Source organism: Gavia stellata, chromosome 17 (genome assembly GCF_030936135.1).
Source record: "Gavia stellata isolate bGavSte3 chromosome 17, bGavSte3.hap2, whole genome shotgun sequence".
Taxonomy (NCBI): Eukaryota; Metazoa; Chordata; class Aves; order Gaviiformes; family Gaviidae; genus Gavia; species Gavia stellata.
In genome coordinates, this window is record NC_082610.1 from 2,024,999 (window position 1) to 2,044,637 (window position 19,639).

The 19,639-nt window shown below is 55.2% G+C and overlaps 1 protein-coding gene across 1 annotated transcript in view; it reads right to left on the reverse strand.

The window, feature by feature from the left end:
- The window catches only part of MYRF (myelin regulatory factor), a 63,005-nt gene extending 48,139 nt beyond the window's left edge, over positions 1 to 14,866 (reverse strand). Inside the window, exon 1 of the mRNA XM_059825872.1 lies at positions 14,821 to 14,866. Coding sequence (XP_059681855.1) covers positions 14,821 to 14,866 — 46 coding nt within the window. The remainder of the gene's footprint in view (positions 1 to 14,820) is intronic.
- Positions 14,867 to 19,639: the final 4,773 nt, after the last annotated feature.

Below are 19,639 nucleotides of genomic sequence, written 5' to 3' on the forward strand. Positions count from 1 at the left end.
GCAGCTCCATAAATCATGAGTCGTCCGTGGAAGGGGACGAGCACTGACTTGGTCCCGCTCCCACCAGACACCTCCCTCCAGCACAGCACGCTGGCTTCATCCCCTGCCCCAAGTCCTTCAGCCAGTCCCCAGCTGCAAAGGGAGCTTCCCTGGAAGCTGACCCACAAGTGACAAACCATTCCTTAACCTCAGAAGAGAAGTGCTAGCATTAATTCCGGCGCTCAGCTCCCTCCAAAGGCTGTAGGATAATTCCTCACTACCTACGAACAACACCGGGAGCTACGAATGAAAGGTGATCTAAAAGGCTGGAATGGCTGTGCTGGCGACCATGACCAATTTTGGGGGGGAAAAGCTGAGCCAAGAAGATAAATGACAAGAGTTTCAGCCACCCAAAACTCCCCCAAGACAGCACAGCCCACTTTGTTGAAGTTTTCTAAGCCTTCTTTCCCCACTTTCCTTTCTTTTATGACAGACCCCAGTACGTCTTTGAAACAGCACGAGTGTACCCTGCAGCCAGGATCCGTCCCCTGCCAGACCCCCACTCCACGTCTTTTAGAGATTCGTTGTGCGGATCGAGGTCTGTCACGATAGAAAAGGTGCTTTCTCCGTCTGCAGATTCCTGGGTCTCTCCTAGAAGTCTGCTCACACATAGAATCATAGAATCACAGGATGGTTTGGGTTGGAAGGGACCTTTAAAGGTCATCTAGTCCAACCTCCCTGCAATGAGGAGGGACATCTTCAACTCTATCAGGTTGCTCAGGGCCCCGTCCAACCTCACCTTGAATGTTTCCAGGGATGGGGCATCTACCACCTCTCTGGGCAACCTGTTCCTGTGTTTCACCACACCCATTGTAAAAAATTTCTTCCTTATATGTAGACTGAATCTCCCCTCTTTTAGTTTAAAACCATTACCCCTTGTCCTGTTGCTACAGGCCCTATTAAAAAGTCTGTCCCCATCTTTCTTATAAGCCCCCTTTAAGTATTGAAAGGCTGCAAGAAGGTCTCCCCAGAGCCTTCTCTTCTCCAGGCTGAACAACCCCAAGTCTCTCAACCTTTCCTCATAGGAGAGGTGTTCCATCCCTCTGATCATTTTTGTGGCCCTCCTCTGGACCCGCTCCAACAGGTCCATGTCTTTCTTGTATCGAGGACTCCAGAGCTGGACGCAGTACTGCAGGTGGGGTCTCACCAGGGCAGAGCAGAGGGGCAGAATCACCTCCCTCAACCTGCTGGTCACGCTGCTTTTGATGCAGCCCAGGATACGGTTGACTTCTGGGCTGCGATAGAAAAACCTGACAAGATCACAGAATCACGGAATCACTAAGGTTGGAAAAGACCTGTAAGATCATCAAGTCCAACCACCAACCCAACCCCACCATGCCCACTAAACCATGTCCCGCAGTGCCACGTCCACACGTTCCTTGAACCCCTCCAGTGATGGTGACTCCACCACCTCCCTGGGCAGCCTCTTCCAGTGCTTCACCGCTCTCTCAGGAAAGACATTTTTCCTAATAGCCAGCCTGAACCTCCCCTGGCGCAACTTGAGGCCATCTCCTCTCATTCTATCACTTGTCACTTGGGAGAAGAGACCAACACCCACCTCTCTGCGACCCCCTACACGCAGGATTCTAGGGAAGAGCAACGCCACGTCACCAGTCAAGTACGTTAGCGCTTACCCCTTAGGTCTAGAGCGGAATTAAATGGGACTTTCAGCTCGATGCACCTCCCTTTAGGTGCTCAGTGAACTTTCTGAAGCTCTTCCACCCAACCGCGCCTGCAAAATGGGAAACGAGCTGTGACTGTCCCGCGGAGGCTGACCGTCCTGCCATCTCCCTGCGGCCCGTGGGGCTCGTCATAGGGCCGGAGCTGACCTCCTGGCCGGAGAAGGAGAAGGGCGGTGGGAAGGCCCTGCCAGGACAGAATTGCTGTCCAAGGCACCGTCACCTCTTCATGCCTGTCGCCTCTTCGCGCCGGCACGCACCGAAGGGAGAGCCGAGAAGTCTCTTTCCTGTAAGGTCAGTCCACACTTATTGAACAACCACGGCAGTCTCCATCGGTTATTTTTTACAGTGCTCGTGCCTAGAGCTCTGATCCCTGTGACATCTCTGCCCATGCGGGGCGAAAGAAATTCCCAAGGCTACTGGCCTTTTATCCCTGTGTAGTCGCTTCTGCAAGGGGCTACATGGATACAAGAAAGGAAGAGATGGATCTTGCTCCAAAATTGTACAAGTCCGTTACACAAAGGGCTGACACAGGCAAAGCAACCGGGGACTGCCTGGATTCATGCCGTAAAACGGTGGTGGAAACCACATCTGCAGACGTGCCCCCTGTTTTGCCTGGAAGAGACCCCTGCTTATCCCTTCGGAAAAGGGCACAGGGACCTGAGGAGCTGCGGGAAGAGGTTGGCAGACCTTGCCTCTGCCCCTGGCTGGACAGACACAAAGCTTTCTTTTATAGAGACCCGTCCTGAGACCAGCCAGCAAGTCAGACCCATGCGCTAATCGACCTGCACGCTGTGCTCTTGTTGGAAACTTCTGTCGTTACTTGTTTCTTTGGTTTTTTAAAAAAAGCTTCCTGCAGAAGCACGTGAATTACCGACCGCTGCTGACAATCTGCACCAAGTCTCTTTGACTTCTCCGGTCCCTCAGAGAAGTTCTCAGCCCATGCAGACTCTCAGGGCTGAGCCAAGGGCAAAGACCGACCAGTTCCTCACAGTTCAACAGGACATATTGTTTCCTGTAAAAGCCCCAAACCAGAGCTATGGGGTTTTGGGTTGGTTGGTTGGGTTTTGTTTTTTTTTTTTCTTTTTTACAGATGAAACACAAACCCCCAACCACCCATGATGAGAAGCTCCACAGTTCTCCCGGCAAAGGTAGGATGTTAACCTCAATCTCATAGATAAATTATGTGGCAGTAAGAAAACCACCAAACCTATTACGCCTGCACAGTTTCGGCTGGAGGTCGCATTGCTCAAAGCTGTTATATGGGTCAGGATAGAAGAGCTGATAGTTCCTTCTAACCTGAAACTCAGTTAAGCGTCTTTATTTTAAGAAACGATATTGTCAAAGTAGGGAAAAATCAGAAGGTAAGTTTATTGAAAGACTTGCTGCCACTGCCTGGGCCTTAGGAAATCAGCAAGCAAGAAAAGAGGTGCAGACAGGGATGGGAACAGAAGGGAGAGGTCACTTCACCCCGGGTGGTCCTTAGCTGCCTCTGCAAGCGGGGAGGTTCGCCCTTCCACACTTCACCAGGACCGTAAAGACTTCAGGGCACGGTCTGGCTCTGCCAGTCCAAAGAGGTTCGGAGCTCCCCCCCACTGCAACGCCACCAGCAACGAGGACAAACACCTTAATGATATGAGACTTCCCAACCGCTCATTGACAGCAAGCCGCTGGGTTTACTGAGGGGTCTCAAGTTTGCAAAACACCAAAAAAAAAACAAAAAAAAAGATTTAAGGCGTCTCTCTTGCATTGACAAAAGCCCTAAACCAACAAACACCGCCCTGACCCATCTAAAAAACAGGCTGATCAAAGCAGAAACAACTTTTACAAAACTTGGGGTTTAGTTCTGCAAAACCAGAGGCCTCCACAAGTCTCCTTCAGGCAGTGACTATCCCCAGGGAGCAACCTGCACTCCCCAAATTCATGTCCCCTTTTCCACTCGTTCACTGGCTGAGCAACCCGCGGCTTAAAACACAAAACAAGGACACATCAGAGCAACTTTCTCCATCCCATCCCTACTACCCCGTTCTCAAAGCTCACTCTCAGTGCGGTTTGGTTTCTAAAAACTGCAGAGAAGAGGGTTTAAACAAAACAGCTCAGTAAACCCCACTACTTCTCTCCCTCCCGGAGCCAACCGAAAGCCTTCCAGCCTACGCGTTACGGCCTCCTGACAAGGTCTTGCTCTGCACCAGCGGTGGTAAATGTTTGTGGTGTCTGGTATCAGCTTTACTGCACATCACAGCTCACTGTCAGCGGTATCATTCTCATCTCTTTCAAAGCCAAATCTGGCCCAATGTCATGATCACCTACAAATTTGTGCCTTGACTAAATTAAGAAAGCTGTGCTGAAAATTCATGGTAAAAATCTCTATCGGTGATCATCCATGATCTATTGCATCCACAGATGCCTCCTGGGTGTAACAGAGCCACAGTACTTGCGTCTAAAAGCAGAGGAGCAGGAAAGGTCCCTACCCTGATGTTCCACGAGACCATCCTCTTGGACTGGGTTGACTTTTGACCAGTTCCTCTTCCCAAGCCCCTGCACACCGGCACAACCTCCAGCACCCACTCCTCACTCTGGGCTGTGCAGCCTGTCCCCAGCCTGCAGGTCCCCACATTGCTGTTTCTGGTGTCCCCTCAGCCCCTCAACCCCAAGGAGATGAGTTCTGAAACATCATTTGAAACATCTTCGCTACACGTTCCACTACGCTGCACGTGAAAACTCGTCACCATCCACCTCACCATTCCAACGCCCCTTTCCAAAGGCTGAATTAAAATAGACAGGAGGGAGGGGAGATGGACAGAAGTCCTCCGACTCCCCCCTACCCAGAACTTCTCATTGACCTCAGATTTTGATTTGACGGGACCTCATCAGGGAAAAGACCGTTTCTGTTCTGATACTGAGCGGAGCATTCATTATATTATCAGCAAGCAGCCAACTGTGAAATGGCTTGATGGCCCTTATAACGCACAGTTTTTAAGCTTTTGCTTTACTTAAGCAGGTGTTTCATTTCCAATAAAGTCGAAGCGCACTTTTTAGTGCTTTATTGAATCAATGTCCATAACCATGGCTTGTCATAACAGAAGAGATAAGCCAAGATCAAGCAGGCTGATAAGTTGTTTGGTTTCCTGTTTATCTAGATTTCTAGCAGTCAGTTGTAATCAGCACGCGGGATTAAAAGTCATAAATGATAGTTGTTGATTAATAAGTATTGTCAGACATAAACTAAGTGAATCTTCATATTCCAAATTAAGTCGAACGTACTCTTTATATCACGTCTTTATACTCTCAAGGCTGCAAGCAAGAGCGGCTCAGCACGCTCTGTGGTCCTTGCCATCAAGGCAGACAGCCAGCTTACAGGAATTAGGCCTCCAGCTCTTTTGGAAATCCCACCTGTGTCCTCCGCAAATCCTGCCCCGTGCCCACCCCTACGCCCTCTGCATTGTCTCCTCCCCACCAATTACTATCATCTTCTCCTCGGGTACGAAAACCAGCTCATTTTGGCACTCTGAGTCCCCTGAGATAATACACTACTGCAATGTTGGGGTGATGACAAAAGACTCTACAGAAAAAAAAAAAACATAAATAAAGCAGTCCCAGCAAGAATTGCTTTAATTACTGTTTTTAAAAAAAGCAGAGATCACAGAATCACAGAATCACTACGGTTGGAAAAGACCTGTAAGACCATCAAGTCCAACCACCAACCCAACCCCACCATGCCCACTAAACCATGTCCCGCAGTGCCACCTCCACACGTTCCTTGAACACCTCCAGGGATGGTGACTGCATCACCAGATCTCACCAAAGCTAGACCACGGCTGTCGGCATTGCAGATGCCTATCAGCTCCTTACTTGCTTCTGGTCCCATCCCACGCTGCTTCAGCTAGCCCCTTCACTCTCTGTTCACACTCCACACTGGTTTGCAATCACAGCCCCGCTTTTTTTTGCTCTTCCTACCGACGCAGTTTGCGATCACTTAGGGCATAATTCAGTACATCCCCTTCAATACACTGCAAACAAATCCATCACAGAATCACAGAATCACTACGGTTGGAAAAGACCGGTAAGACCATCAAGTCCAACCACCAACCCAACCCCACCATGACCACTAAACCATGTCCTGCAGTGCCATGTCCACACGTTCCTTGAACACCTCCAGGGATGGTGACTCCACCACCTCCCTGGGCAGCTTCTTCCAGTGCTTCACCACTCTCTCAATAAAGAAATTTTTCCTAATATCCAGCCTGAACCTCTCCTGGTGCAACTGGAGGCCATTTCCTCTTGTCCTGTCAATGATGAGAGCAGCTGAAGAACAGAAGACTGGATAGAGCAGAAGGGGAAGAGTGGGGAAAAAAAGGAAATGTAGGGTAAGCCCAGAGAGGCTAAGAAAACTTTAAGCACTGCAGAGACTGAGGCCAGCCTTCCTACGACCAAGCCGGTCTGTCACAGCGGCTGGGATATGAAAGAGAAGCATCGATGCTGTGCTGCACCAGAGGAAATGACTCCTACCCCTGCCTGCAGCCCTGCACATGCCACGGGATCATGGTCACAGCCGCATGGCACCCCCAGGACAGCTCCCCGTGCTTCCCCCTCGCCTCTGCCCTCGAATCCTGGATCCGAGCACACCGAGGCTATTTAAAACCCCAGCCTTGGCCTTTCCAACCAGCCCTCCTCCTCCCCACCGCCCCAAAAGCCAGCAAAATCCGCAAGCGTTCGCTCTCATTCCACAACAGCTCCGGCATCTGCGTTTCCCAGCCGGGGTGGCCGCCCTCCCCAGCCCCGCAGCCCCGCTCCCGGAGCTCCCTTTCGCCATTTTGAGTTAACGGCATTGAAAGAACCAAAGTTCAGCGAGATAAGCGGTGGACCCTGAGCGTCACGTTACGCTTTCCCTCGGGAAGGAAGCCTTTCACTCAAACGTGCCTTGAACGCGCTCCAGGGTGTGCTGGACGCCGGCGGGGAGCCCCGGGTCCTGGGCCGACCGGAGCGTCCACCTCCGCCACCTCGGCCAGCAGACGTCCTCTGTCCCTGCCGTCGGGACAAACGGTGCCAAGGGGAGAAGGAAGGACTGGAGGATAAGCAAGGCTATGCCAAAGCGTGCCAGTCAGTAGGAATAAGAGGGTGGATCCATGAAACCATAAGTGGGAGCCACCGGATAGCCAAGCGTGGTGTCCAAGGCGATCCACCCTCTACTTCCAAGAGGGCTTCTTCTCCCTACACAGCAGCACTATCCTCCCACAGACTCCGCACCTCCCCGGCTGATCTGGCACAGTCTCATCCCTCTCTGTCCATCCCTAGTTCTGGTGTCTGCCTGGAAAGCACCGAGGAGGCCATGGTGTGGGCTCCCTCTCCTGAAGGATGCTGCCCCGTGAGCTGGCGCATGGGAAGGGCATCCGGCAAGCGCCAGCTCGGGCCCAAAAGCCACAAGCCCGTCCCTGTTTGTGTCTCCAGTCACAGCTGCTCCCCTGTCCTCCGGCAACGCAGACACTAGTTAATCATTCCTCAGACACGTTTAGCTTACTGGGGTTCTTATCAGAGAGTGCAAAGTCCAAGTCCAATCAGCAACACTACTGGAAAAAGGCAAGGGGGTTACCCAGCAAGCTCTGCCGGAGCAACGCCATGCCCGGGCAGGGAACTCCCGGGGCAGAGAGACGCTGGAGGGATGCCAAGGCACGGACCCTTTCTGGGCCGCAGAGAGGAAGGGCGGCTTCGGTGGCCGCAGCCTGGCACCCTCCTAGCACGGCTCCCGGCTCCAAGATCACGCCAAGGTCCCAGCGGGAGGAATCCACATGGCCCCTGGACCAGAAGAGGGCAAGTACAGCAGGGCCCCATCACCCTTCCTTCTTTGAAAGGCCTCTTCTGGTTTTATTTCTCCTAAGAGACCATGGGCGGAGAACGACAGCAGAGCAGAAGCAGCAAAAAGACGACCGCTGAACTATGGCAGGAGGCGGAGAGCCGGTGGGGAGAGCAACTTCCCTACGCACCGCTCAGGTGGGGTTGCACTTCTCCAGGCAACGCCCAGCTCTCTCCAGGCTAACCGTGCCCAGGAGCCGTTTTATTCCACATTTATTGCAGCCAGCGACACGGCAGCTGGGATGACTCCGGCCCCGGAAGGCCAGCCCTAGCTTTGCTCTAGCAGAGAAGGGCGAGAGGGCGGAGGGAAACCCTGCCTATCCAGCACCCCAGTAAGGCTCCTTCTTGACCGGCATCTCTTTCCCATATCCTTGCAGACAGCAGCCCTTGCGCAACCCCGGCCCAGGCTCAGGGAGCAGCGCGGGTCAGCCGGATCTCTGAGTCACCAACATGCCCGTTTCCGTCAGCCTGGTCACACCTCCGGCACGACTCCCCTCTAACCTGCCCCAACGGCCACCTCTTCCCGCCACCTCCTCCCAAACCCCTCTCCTGGTCCGTGTCCGGGTATCGCTCCCAGGACACCAAGCTGTGGAAGATACATTAACCAAAACACGGGCAAAATACCCCTCTCTGTCCCCGACGGAGCCTCTGCGGGCGTGTGCTCACGTCACTCTTTCTGAATCACAACCCACCCCTTATCAGACGTCTTAAGGGATCCACCCTCCTACCAACAGCTCTTGGCCTTACTCCATCTCGATGTCTCCTGTCCTTTTCCCACCCAGGAAAAGGGAGTTTTGGGGAAACTGGGGAGAAAGGGCAGACCCCAGAGAAGTACCAGCGCAGTCACAAGACCACGCTGGAAGCGGCAGACTGTTCTGCACGAGCCTTGCCCTCAGGAGTGGACGAGGACAAGCGCTTTGGCTGAAGACTCTGGGAACCTCCTGCCACTGGTCCTGCTGGGATGGAGGTGGCAGCTTCCCCCTGTGCCCGGGAATCACAGAATCACTAAGGTTGGAAAAGACCTGTAAGATCATCACGTCCAACCACCAACCCAACCCCACCATGCCCATTAAACCATGTCCCACAATGCCACAGCCACACATTCCTTGAACACCTCCAGGGATGGTGACTCCACCACCTCCCTGGGCAGCCTCTTCCAGTGCTTCACCGCTCTCTCCGGAAAGACATTTTTCCTAATATCCCGCCTAAGAGGCCCCCTGGGACTCAGCCAAGCACTGCAGGCTGCTGGTGATGAGCTCAAGGGGACGTTTTTCTCTCTTCCCTCCTCTGCTTAGCCCCTAGGATGGGGCCGGGCTCACCAGCATCCTCACGTTACCTGCTCTTGTTGAGGGCACGTGCTGACCGAGTCGGGTGGGCAGGGGAAGCTTGAAATAGAGGGCGGAGAGCGGAGGACCAGAAAACAATCACAGCGGAAAGAGAGATGGAGAGGCAGAGGAGAAGGCGAGCTGAGCCGTGGAAGGGTTGGGAGATCTGTGCTGTTACCTGCGCGGATCCAGCGCATCCTGAGCATGGTGAGAGCAGGCGTCAAGCTCCCGCTGCGTCCCGGCTCTCCCCCTCGGCCATTATGCCGCCTAGCTCAGCTTGTCCAGGTCCCAGGGCTGCTGCCGGCTGGTTTTTCTATTCCCTCAGGGAAGAGTGGGAGGGCCAGGGAGGAGGCTGGGAGGCTGCTGCTACACACTGGGATTTGGGTCTGCGAGGGGATTACCAGGAGGGATGGTCATGTGTTTGTGCTGTACCAGGTTCCCCAGGACCATTCTGTCACGGGCTGACTCCGTCCAGCAAAGCGCTCCACACAAAGCCTCTTACCTTCCCCGCTGCGCCAGCCAGGCCCCGCAGAGACTGTCACACCGCAAAGCTGCCGCGTCCCCGACCCCGCTCCTCCCGAGAGTCGGCTCTAGGCACAAGGCGCCCGCAGCGATGCGCAGCAAAGATCACGCTGTGCTTTTCGCACGGAGCCCGCGACTCTCCGCAGCGTTTCCCCGCTGCTTTCCCTCTGCCTTTACTCTTGCCACGTCGAACAGCTCTATGCAAGGGGCGCAGGAAAGCCTCTCTCCGGCGCAGCGTCAGAGCTCGGGGATGCGTTTGGGGGATGCAGAGGCTAAGGGCCTCTGGACAGGCAGAGGGTGAAGCGCAAGCATGAAGCCCAGCTCCCAAAAAAGCTATTCTTTCATATAATTCAAGGGAACGAGAGTCTACTGTGCTCCTGCCCTGTCTGCTCCCAGGGTTTTCAGCCTCAAGAAACCGCCGCTCTCCCCTCTGCACCCCTAAGCAGCCAAGGAAGGCTCCAAAGCAGTCCCTTGTTTCTCTGTGACTCTTTTTGGCAATCCTCCTGGCAGAAACTGAAAGTGGCCCCGTCGTCCAGCGAACCCCCGGCGAGCCGTAACGCACAGGGGGGGTCACCAGCGCTGCCAGCAGCCAGAGCCCTTCCAGCTCAGGGATGCTTCACCCCACCACGAGGTGTTGGGCAGCTCTGAAGAGGAACCGTTATTCCTCTTCCCTTAAGCTCACGGCTTCGCCGTTTTACATCAGTGGAAGTTTTACCAGTGAAATCCTCCTCTGCTCGTTCCCATCCGCCGCCAAATCCTCCCGCAGACCCACAGCACGCAGAGACCCGACCCTGACGACCCAGCGCAATGGACAAGGTGCAAACGCGGGAGTCCTGGGTTCGCCTCTGCCTCAGCCCCATCGTTTCACGTCTCTTCATCCCAGAAAAACGGGGCGATGGCCCAGACCTCTCCCCGCAGGGCTGCAAGGCGGCATTTCCTACTCACGTACGTAAAGCACTCCACAACGCGCAATAAAAATCACCGAGAAAGCAACCGATGCCATTAACGCGCATACACACGCACTCCTACGGGCAAAAACATTCACTAAGACAAACACGCTTGCTGCCTCGCTGATAAAACGCCCGGCACTCGCTTGCTCGCTCCCAGCTCGGAGGCTCCTGCGACGCCTCCAGCAGCGAGCGCAATACCGGCAGCGAGCGCAATACCGGCAGCGAGCGCAATACCGGCAGCTCCCGCGCGCGCAGGCACAGAGGCAGGGCCGCTTGACAAACCCGTGCTTCCGCGCGCTCCAGCCACTTGTGCTGGCTGAAAAATTGTCGAGGGCTGCTTCATTTCACAGGACTCGCATGCCCTCACTGAAATCCGGCCCTTTCTGTTTAACCAGCTACCGTCTTTCCCAACTACGGTCCGACCCCAAACCCTGCAAACTTTCAGCGTTCGCTATTCTTTCCCCATTTCTTGCCCTATCCCCGTTCAGCCATCTGCCAAACCGCCCGCTCCCCTGCCCCCCGAGCCCTGCTCTGCACATCTTTCCCGATATACATTCTTTAACAACCTCTTATCTCATAAATTAGCCAAGAGAGAGAGGGATCCCGAATAGCTGAGCTCTGTCGTAACTGTTTCCCTTACGCGAGTGGTAGGCAGGGAGGAAGGTAAGGTTTCTAGCAGGATGCCAGCCAAGGGTCAGACGCTTTCCACTCCCTACTTTTCCTTTGATACAAAATACAAACGCTCTGGGTAAACACTCCCAATACTATGGAAAGACCAAACTGAGCTCCTTCACCTCCGCTGCCAGAACCCCCGGCATCCCACGCTCTCCGCCTCCAAGCTTTCCCAGCCGCCTGCCCAAGCTCTCCTCGGCAGGACGGTCCTGGGCACCACCAAACATATTTACCACTCGCGGCATCTTCATCCCGCTCCCCAGGAGGGGGTGAAGTTATGCCCGATCTATCTCTCCTCTCAGAGACTAGGTACACTTTTCCCTAGTCCCTTCCCAAACAAAGCCCTAAACCTCGCGCATCGTTCTTCTGCTTCTCCGTCCTCGCACGTCTCAGATCTCCCTCTCAAAGAGCAGCCAACTATGTTCCAGGGAAATAAGGATATCCTGCCCAAGGAAACACCGAGAGCCCTCTTTACGAAAAGAAAGGTTTGTCTGACAGGACAAGAGGGAATGGCCTCAAGTTGCACCAGGGGAGGTTCAGGCTGGATATTAGGAAAAATGTCGTTATGGAGAGAGCGGTGAAGCATTGGAAGAGGCTGCCCAGGGAGGTGGTGGATTCACCATCGCTGGAGGGGTTCAAGGAACGTGTGGAGGTGGCACTGCGGGACATGGTTTAGTGGTCATGGTGGGGTTGGGTTGGTGGTTGGACTTGATGATCTTACAGGTCTTTTCCAATCTTAATGATTCCATGATTCTGTCTCCCGCAGCTGAAAAAACCGGAGACGAGCAATCGGACCTGAAATCCTGGGAGCGCTCACTCCCCAAAACAAGCCTTGCTCCGCGATGGGACCTGCCACCCTGTCGCTGGAGCTGGCTGAACACCGGGATTTGGAATCGGCGCAGACACCAACTCACTTCCACCCCTCAGCCGGCACAGCCCCCACTCCCCAAAAGCCTGCGAGAAGAGCCCAGTTAATCCTCGTCTGACACTTTGAAATACCGAGTGCTATACAAGCCCTACGGGATTACTCTTAGATATGGGGAGATCGCTTACAGCGGGCTCGGATCCCGCGCAAATCAGGGTCAAGCAAAGGAAAGGGAATTCCCAAATTATTTCAGGGTTTTCAGTGTATGGGAAGAAATCCCTTTAGCGTAAAATCCCCGCTCGGTGAGAGGATGATCTGCGAGAAGGAAAAATATTTCACTCTAAAAGAAAAATAGGGTTTGAACATGTGCTCCCCCCAGGAAGGGAATCAGCAGACATCTTTTAAAGCAGCGATGGGGTACTGAGCGGTTCTACTAATGAGTTTATTCCTGTAAATTAATAAGCTCGAACAGATCTATCGTTCACCACTGTGTTACACATCCAGAAACCGTTAATCCTTCAGGACAGGGAGATGCCAGGGCAGATCCGACTCCGTGCCGCAAAGCTAGCAGTTTAAGGCACTGACCTCCCCTTCCAAATAACAGAGGATCGGGTTGGCCGCGTACTCCTTCAGAGCACGGCGGTTAAAGCGTGCACAGGAGGAAAGAACCTCGTTCCTTCGCTCGCTGCATAAACCGAACTGTGCAGCAATCCTTCGTGGTGAAACTTTCTCCTCTCACCCTCAAACGCTGCGTCATAACGGGCACCTTTTAATAACGTCGCCAACGGGCTCTAGCTGCCCAAAGGAAATAAAGAGCCATGTTGGGCTCCGCAAGACAATTAAGATCGGAGAAGTTGGAAAAAAGAAGTTATACAAGGAAGCAAAGAGCAGAGGCGAGGAAATATCCTTCAGCCCCGGTTTCCCTCCCTCTCAGTTTTTACAGGGACAAGATGGTTTTAATTCTAAAGAGAGAAAAAGAAGGAGAAAGAGAGGAAAAGACAAAGATAAAAAGAGGAAGAAGGAAAAGAGAAAGAAGGAAAATGAGAGAAAGAACCCCAGGACGGTTGAAGTTGGCAGGTTGAGGTCACCTCGTCCAACCCCCGGCTCAAGCAGGACCACCCCCAGCACCCAGAAAGAGCGAACGAGACAGAGAGAAAGAAAGAAACCTTCTGCCCCGTAAAAAGACGCTCCGGGGGAGAGAGAGAAATTCCCCTTCTACAAACGAAGAGACAGACAGCTGAAGCCTAACGCCCGTAAAGAACGTCGGGGTGCTGAGCAAGGGCTGGGCAGGGCGCCGGCGAGGTGCCCAGCGGACAGGAGGCGGGGGGGCAGGAGTCAGGATTTGGGGCCAAGCGAAACCCTAAAAACAACCCAAGCCCCCTGAAGGCGGAGGAGAACACAGGCTGGGAGCGCACGATAAGAGCCCGCGTGGCGAGGCTTCCCATCCTCGCTAATCCTGTCGCTCCCGGGAATCCAGAATCACGGCTGGAAGGAACAGGGGATGCTTTTTCCTTTGAAGAAGAAGAGATGCATTACTGAGCGTCACAGGGATGCCAGAAGAGAGGAAAGTGAGAAGCGAGCGGCTTGAGCCTCCGTTCGCTCCCGAGAGCATCTTCTGCTTGTGGCGCACCTTCGCTTTCCTCCTCGGGTTAAATCCTTCCACCAGCCAAAGAAACAGAAGGGACACGGTCCCCCTGCCCCAGCCGAGGCCGAGGGAGCAGCTCGGCGCAGCGAGCAGCACGCTGCCCGATCCCGCCGCAGGCGAAGCACAGCACGAGGACTCCAGAGGGAATCCAAGCTCCAGAGCTGAGCCGTGCGCACAGCCTGCTCTCCGCGGACCGGGGTCCACCCCGGCAGACCCCAAGCTCTGCCACCGGCGACAGGACACGTCGATGGAACGGAGCCTCGCTAGGACGGGCACATCGTTCCCCCCCAACCGGCGCATCCGCGTGCCAGGGGCTCGCGCCGAGGTGCGCAGCCCGTGCAACCGAAACCTCCGCCTGGCGAACGGCCTGCTGGAGAACGGGAGGCACGCGGTGCGGGGCGCAGCACCAGAAAGAGAGAGACAAAGACGACGAGCGAGAAAGAAACAGCGAGGCAGTCAACGAGGAAGAGCGAAGTGCGCCCACAAAGCCAGAGCGGGGAGAAGAAACGCTGAGCCGAGGGAGGACCAACAAAGGGCATGGGGGTCCCGACGTCCCCCCAGCCACGCAGTTCAGCCCTACCAAATCCTCAGGTGCCGTGAGCACCCGTGGTCCGCCCCTGCTTGACAGAGGCCAAATTCTCTTTACAACCACTTTTCCGCCATCGGTTTCGGTAAAAGCTGCCTTTGGTTTGCGCTGATGGGAAGGAGACTCTGATCTGCAGACACGTGGTGCCCGAAGGGGTGCGGGCTCCGGCTGGAGAGCGCTGGCCTACGGACGCCGGCGAAGGGAGGGCGCGGGGTCCGCTGCCGGACACCACTGCTGCAGGATGGGCTATGTCCTGCACCGAAGAGGAGCGGCTTCCCCAGCCAAGCCCGCAGCGGTGAGCCCGCTTCCAACACGCTGCGCCCAGCGGCGGTGGCTCGGGGGACAGGTAGAGTGGTCGCCAGTCCTGAGGCCAGCGGAACGGGCGGCCAAGGAGTTTGGCCCCGCCGTGACGCCTGCCATCCCCGCGCCAGCGCCGCCGTCCCGCGCCCGCTCCGAAGGCCACGCCGGGGTGGCGGCAGGCACCCAACCTACCACGCAAGGCGCTCCCCAGCCCTCGGCGTGCCGGGACCACCAGCTCGGGACCCCCGAGGTGAGCGGGGCCCCGGGGCCGCCCCGGCGCTGGGGAAGGCGGTGGCTGCACCCTGCCTTGGCCGGGGCTCCGGGGCCACCCCGAGCCCGGGGAGAGCGGGGGGAGAGCGGGCTGGGGGGCTCCGCGGAGCCCCTTACCTTCGAAAAACCGCTGCAGAGCCTCCGTCTCGTCCACCACCTCCATAGCTGTGCCATGCACCGGGCCGGGTTAGTCTCCGCAGCGGGGCATGGCCCCGGGGCCGCTCCGCTGGTGAACCCCGGTCGCCGCCTCCGCCGCTCTCAGCGCCCCGCGCCGCCGCCCCGGCGGGGTCCCGGTGCCGGTACCGGCGCCGAGAGCGGCCGCCCGCTGCCCATCGGCCTCCGGCGCGGACCGCCGAGCGCTCGGCCCCCAAAGTTGGGCTGCGGCGGAGCGCTCCTCCCTCCCCTCCGCCCTCCGGTGCCGCGGCCCCGCTCCTCCTCCTCCTCCTCCTCCTCCGGCGGGGAGAGCCCGCCCCGCTCCCCGGGGCTGCCCCGGCAGCACCTCCACGCCTGCCCTCCCCAGAACCGGGGTGCCCCCCCCCCCCCCCCCCAGACAAGCAGCTCTTGGCTTTTGCCAAGAGCACGACGCCCCAGAGCAGCCCCACCGCCCCCCCAGCCCCAAATCACCCCCCAAAGCCATCCCTTCCAGCACGGGGGCTGGGGGACGGGGAAGGGACAGTCGCGTTTTCTTCCCCAGATGTGCCCACAATCAATAATAATGCCTACCAAAAAAAAAATAAAAATAAAACTAATAAATAACAGTACAGTATCTAAATGAAGTTACAGTTATCTGACCACAGTTCACCAAACGCGGAGCCCCTGCCAGCCAAAGACTGTGGGGCCATTCTCTTCCGGGCAGATAAAGCGCACAATGAGGTTTTGTCCATCCCCACAAACCAATTCAGAAGGGCAGATTCTCTTATATATATAAATATATTTTTCTCGCTCACACAGCTGTGCAGTGACCAATTCTTCTCTGGGGAGGGGAGGGGGGCTGAGGTTTGGGGATAGTAATAGGTCTATTATTTCGGGGATGGAGAGAAAGAGCTCAACAGCCTTTTTTTCTTCTCTCTCGCCCTCTCTCTTTCCGTTAAGACAATTGTTATTCTCTGTTCCCCCAGGCCCCTTGTTCCTGGGCACACGCTCACCTCCCCCATCTTCAGGCACAAGCTGCGTGGGAAGGAAGCGAAAATTTATTTTCGCCATGGAGCCCGAGCGCTAGCCCAGGCCTAGACCCGGTCGGTGCCAGGGGAGGTGTTAGGTCGTGTTAGATCAGACCCCAGAACTAAACGCTCCCGCTAAGGGTTCAAACCCCGACGCTCGGTCCCCCGTCCTCCCAGCGGCACGTTCCCTCTGCCCAGCAAGAGCCTCCTGCGCGGAGATGGCAGGAACGGCCCTCCCGGTGGGCACACGGCCCCATACACCCACATTTCACTTGAGAAGGCAGCGGAAGACGTTCACAAGCACGTACAGGACCTGAGCATGGAGCTCGGCGCTACCGGCGTACAGGAAAGCCTCCCCCCCTTTCAGTCTCTGCTCGCTCCCGGCCAGGTCTCTCTTGCCGAACCTCCCCTGCGCCGCTCCCCGACGGTTCACTGCCACGTTGCCCACCCCTAAAGTCTTGCTCGTGTGCCATCAGGCCTGCGGTGCATCACCTACACGTCTCTCGGAGACAGCTAATAAATTACGGGAGCGGCAGGAGGGAGCTGGAGCTTCAGCTGCTCAGGCACAATAAAACAACAAGGGGAGGCCAAGGCTATTCTGGGTCACTTCACCGGTGACCGTCACAGCCAGCAAGAGAACCTGTAAACAGGCCAAGCTGGCAGAAGAACAAGTTCCTACACGTTAGGGCATTAGACCCTAAAGCTGGGTCCAAAGATGATCACAAGATTTGAAAGGCAAATGATCCTGAGATCGATCTGCCTCGGATTTGTAACCCTCCGGAACGACCGCGTCGGTTTTTGCCCGGGATTCCCCACCCCCAAGGTGCAAACTCCTGTGCGGCAAGTCATTTAAAATAAACCCGTGACACCTCCCTCCTTTCCTTAGCAGCGACGTGGCCGGCCCCGCAGCACACGGCAGGGACCAGCCAGCCCTCCCAGCCCCAGAGTGCCACGCGCCCCGCTAACGAGACGAGAAAAGCCCTTTGAGAGCACCCCACTAAGGACGCAGAGCGGCTGCCACCCCCAGCAAACCGTCCCCCTGATAAATACTCTATGTACATACCGTGGGGGAGCAGGATAAACAAAACACTCGGTTCTATTGTCTGCGCTATAAAGTTATCGTAAGAACGGGCAGGTCAATGGCCCAGAAATAATTTCTGAAATAACTTGGTGCCTTTGGGCAACAGCATTAAGCTAGCCGGGGATTCGCCCGCAGCGCGCGGCCGCGGGATCCCCGCAGGTCAGCTCAACGCGGTATCACCTCTGGGGTACCATTAGCACAGTATCACGCACTACCTTATCGTAAGAGTAAGATCCATCGGCGATTAAGAAATCTTACTCCCGCTTTGCCCTGGGAAGGCAGAGCTTAGCGTGGCTGCGTTTGTCCCAGTCCAAGCAGGCAGCCTGTGAAACGCACGCCGTGCCTCCTTGGACCTAACTGCCTCCCTTGGACCGGTTCACCCGTCCTTGCTCCTTCCCCAGGGTCTGAATCAAGCGAGGTATTGACGCTCTGCGTCCTTCTCACCTTATTTTTCTTCGTGCACCTTTGCCTCTCGGTACTGCTCAGCTCTCCGTCCCAAGGAGCGCTGCTGTCTCCCTTCCTGGACCTAATTAAAGGGAAAAGACGGGTCGGGCACGCACTCCTGATGGCACTGAGGTACGCACCCAACCTCATCCCCTCCCGAAAGGGGCAAGAGCAGCCGGTCCCTTGCTGCGAGGAGGGAATCCAGCACGTCAGGGTTGTACTTGTGTAATCCCCAAGAGATACTAGAGAGAGCTGAACCCAGAGAAGCAAAAAGGTATCGCTTAGATCGGTAGTTGCCAGATGTGTATCACACATCATTTGATTGGACTGATCAGGTGATTGGGGATAGAAATCTAGTCCCCATCACAGCATGCTCTCCCTCCCTGCCAGCCCATGTCCTCCCGGATCCCTGCGTCTCTCCCCATCGGATACACACACACTCCCTTCCTCCGGGTCATGCTCTCTGTAAGCGCTGCTCTCCCTATCCCAGGTGGTTGGTCGGAAGCCCGAGCCAAGAAGGGGGTGGAGGAATATTACTCATGGAAGGTGTGGCTGGTGCTCCCTCCAGCGCTAAATTTCAAAGTCCAGCTTAAAACAAAAAAAATAATTCAGCAGTCCCCCCACCCCATCCCTCCCCGCACCCCAAGCCCCAGTCGGGCTTCTCGGACACAGCTGGAAGACTTTTTAGTCTCTTTTTCAGCCCTGAGCGCGGACAGACACCTCAGGTCCTGTACAGGGGCCACAGGCAAGGCCGGCAGAACCGTCGGTCCGGCTAACGTGAGGTTCAGCTGGGCAAGGCATTGGGTCAAGAGACGCCAAGATTGCTCCTGATGCGACCGTGCCACCCAATGCCAAACAAGCTGCTGGTTAGCTGGTGGAGATGCTGGAATAGTTGGTATGTCATGCTAACGGTTTATGCGTTGTATACTCAGAGTGTGCGTGTGTCCATTTGTTTGGTATATTAAGGCTACGTCAAAGATTAAAGACCACTCAAGTTAGGAGAAGCGATGCTGAATTTCACGACAGTAAAAATCAAGGGGCAACTGGGGCCTGTCCCTGTCAAAGGTGGTTGTACACCAGCAGTCTTCCTTCCTCAGAGCCTGGATGTGTCTGGTATCCTTTGCGAAGCAGGCTTACAAAAAAAAAAAAAAAAAAGAATCACACTGCGCACACAGCTGCGCCTCCCCAAACTTCTGACTGCGCTACTCAGCCTCGTCGGCATTTAAAAGAGGAACAGTTAAGCAATATCACAAATCACAGAATCACTAAGGTTGGAAAAGACCTGTAAGACCATCAAGTCCAACCACCAACCCAACCCCACCATGTCCCGCAGTGCCACGTCCACATGTTCCTTGAACACCTCCAGCGATGGTGACTCCACCACCTCCCTGGGCAGCCTCTTCCAGTGCTTCACCGCTCTCTCAGGAAAGACATTTTTCCTAATATCCAGCCTAAACCTCCCATGGTGCAACTTGAGGCCATTTCCTCTTGTCCTGTCACTCATCACTTGGGAGAAGAGACCAACACCCACCTCCCCACAACCCCCTTTCAGGCAGTTGTAGAGAGCGATGAGGTCTCCCCTCAGCCTCCTCTTCTCCAGACTGAACACCCCCAGCTCCCTCAGCCACTCCTCATCAGACTTGTGCTCCAGACCCCTCACTATACAAATGTAGAGAAATGTATAGTATACGTTTTGCACCGCATTAAACGGGATGTACCGAAACTCTCACACGGACCACGTCAACTGGATTCAGACGGCCTCCTTAACCAGCCCGAGCTTCTGAATATGTCAGCCAGCGGCTACATCCTAAAAACGCCCATTACCTTAGACAAGACAAACGCTCCGAGTGATTTTATCCTCTGACGGAGTCTCCAGGCATTCAAGGTGAGAAGTAGAACAACTGCAAGGAGTTGCAAGGAAGCCACAGCAGTTCTCCTCCTCCCGGGCACAGTACAGTGGTATGTAACCCGTGAAAAGTCTTGGGTGGGTTTTTTGTTGTGGTTTTTTTTTTTTCCTTAAAATTTGCCTACAGGCAAGCAGAAGCAAATAAGAAAGTTATAAACAAAATAAACGCTCTGAATTAAGTCACATTTCACATGGTTGAAAATGAAAATAAGACAGCACACGTGGCCCCTAGAATTTTTCACAGGTTGCTGTAGTCACTGGGTTTAAAAAGCAGAGAAACCGTAACACGGCCAATTGACTGTCGCTCTTAAAGGCTGCAGAAAGAAGGCACTATTGCAGCAGATA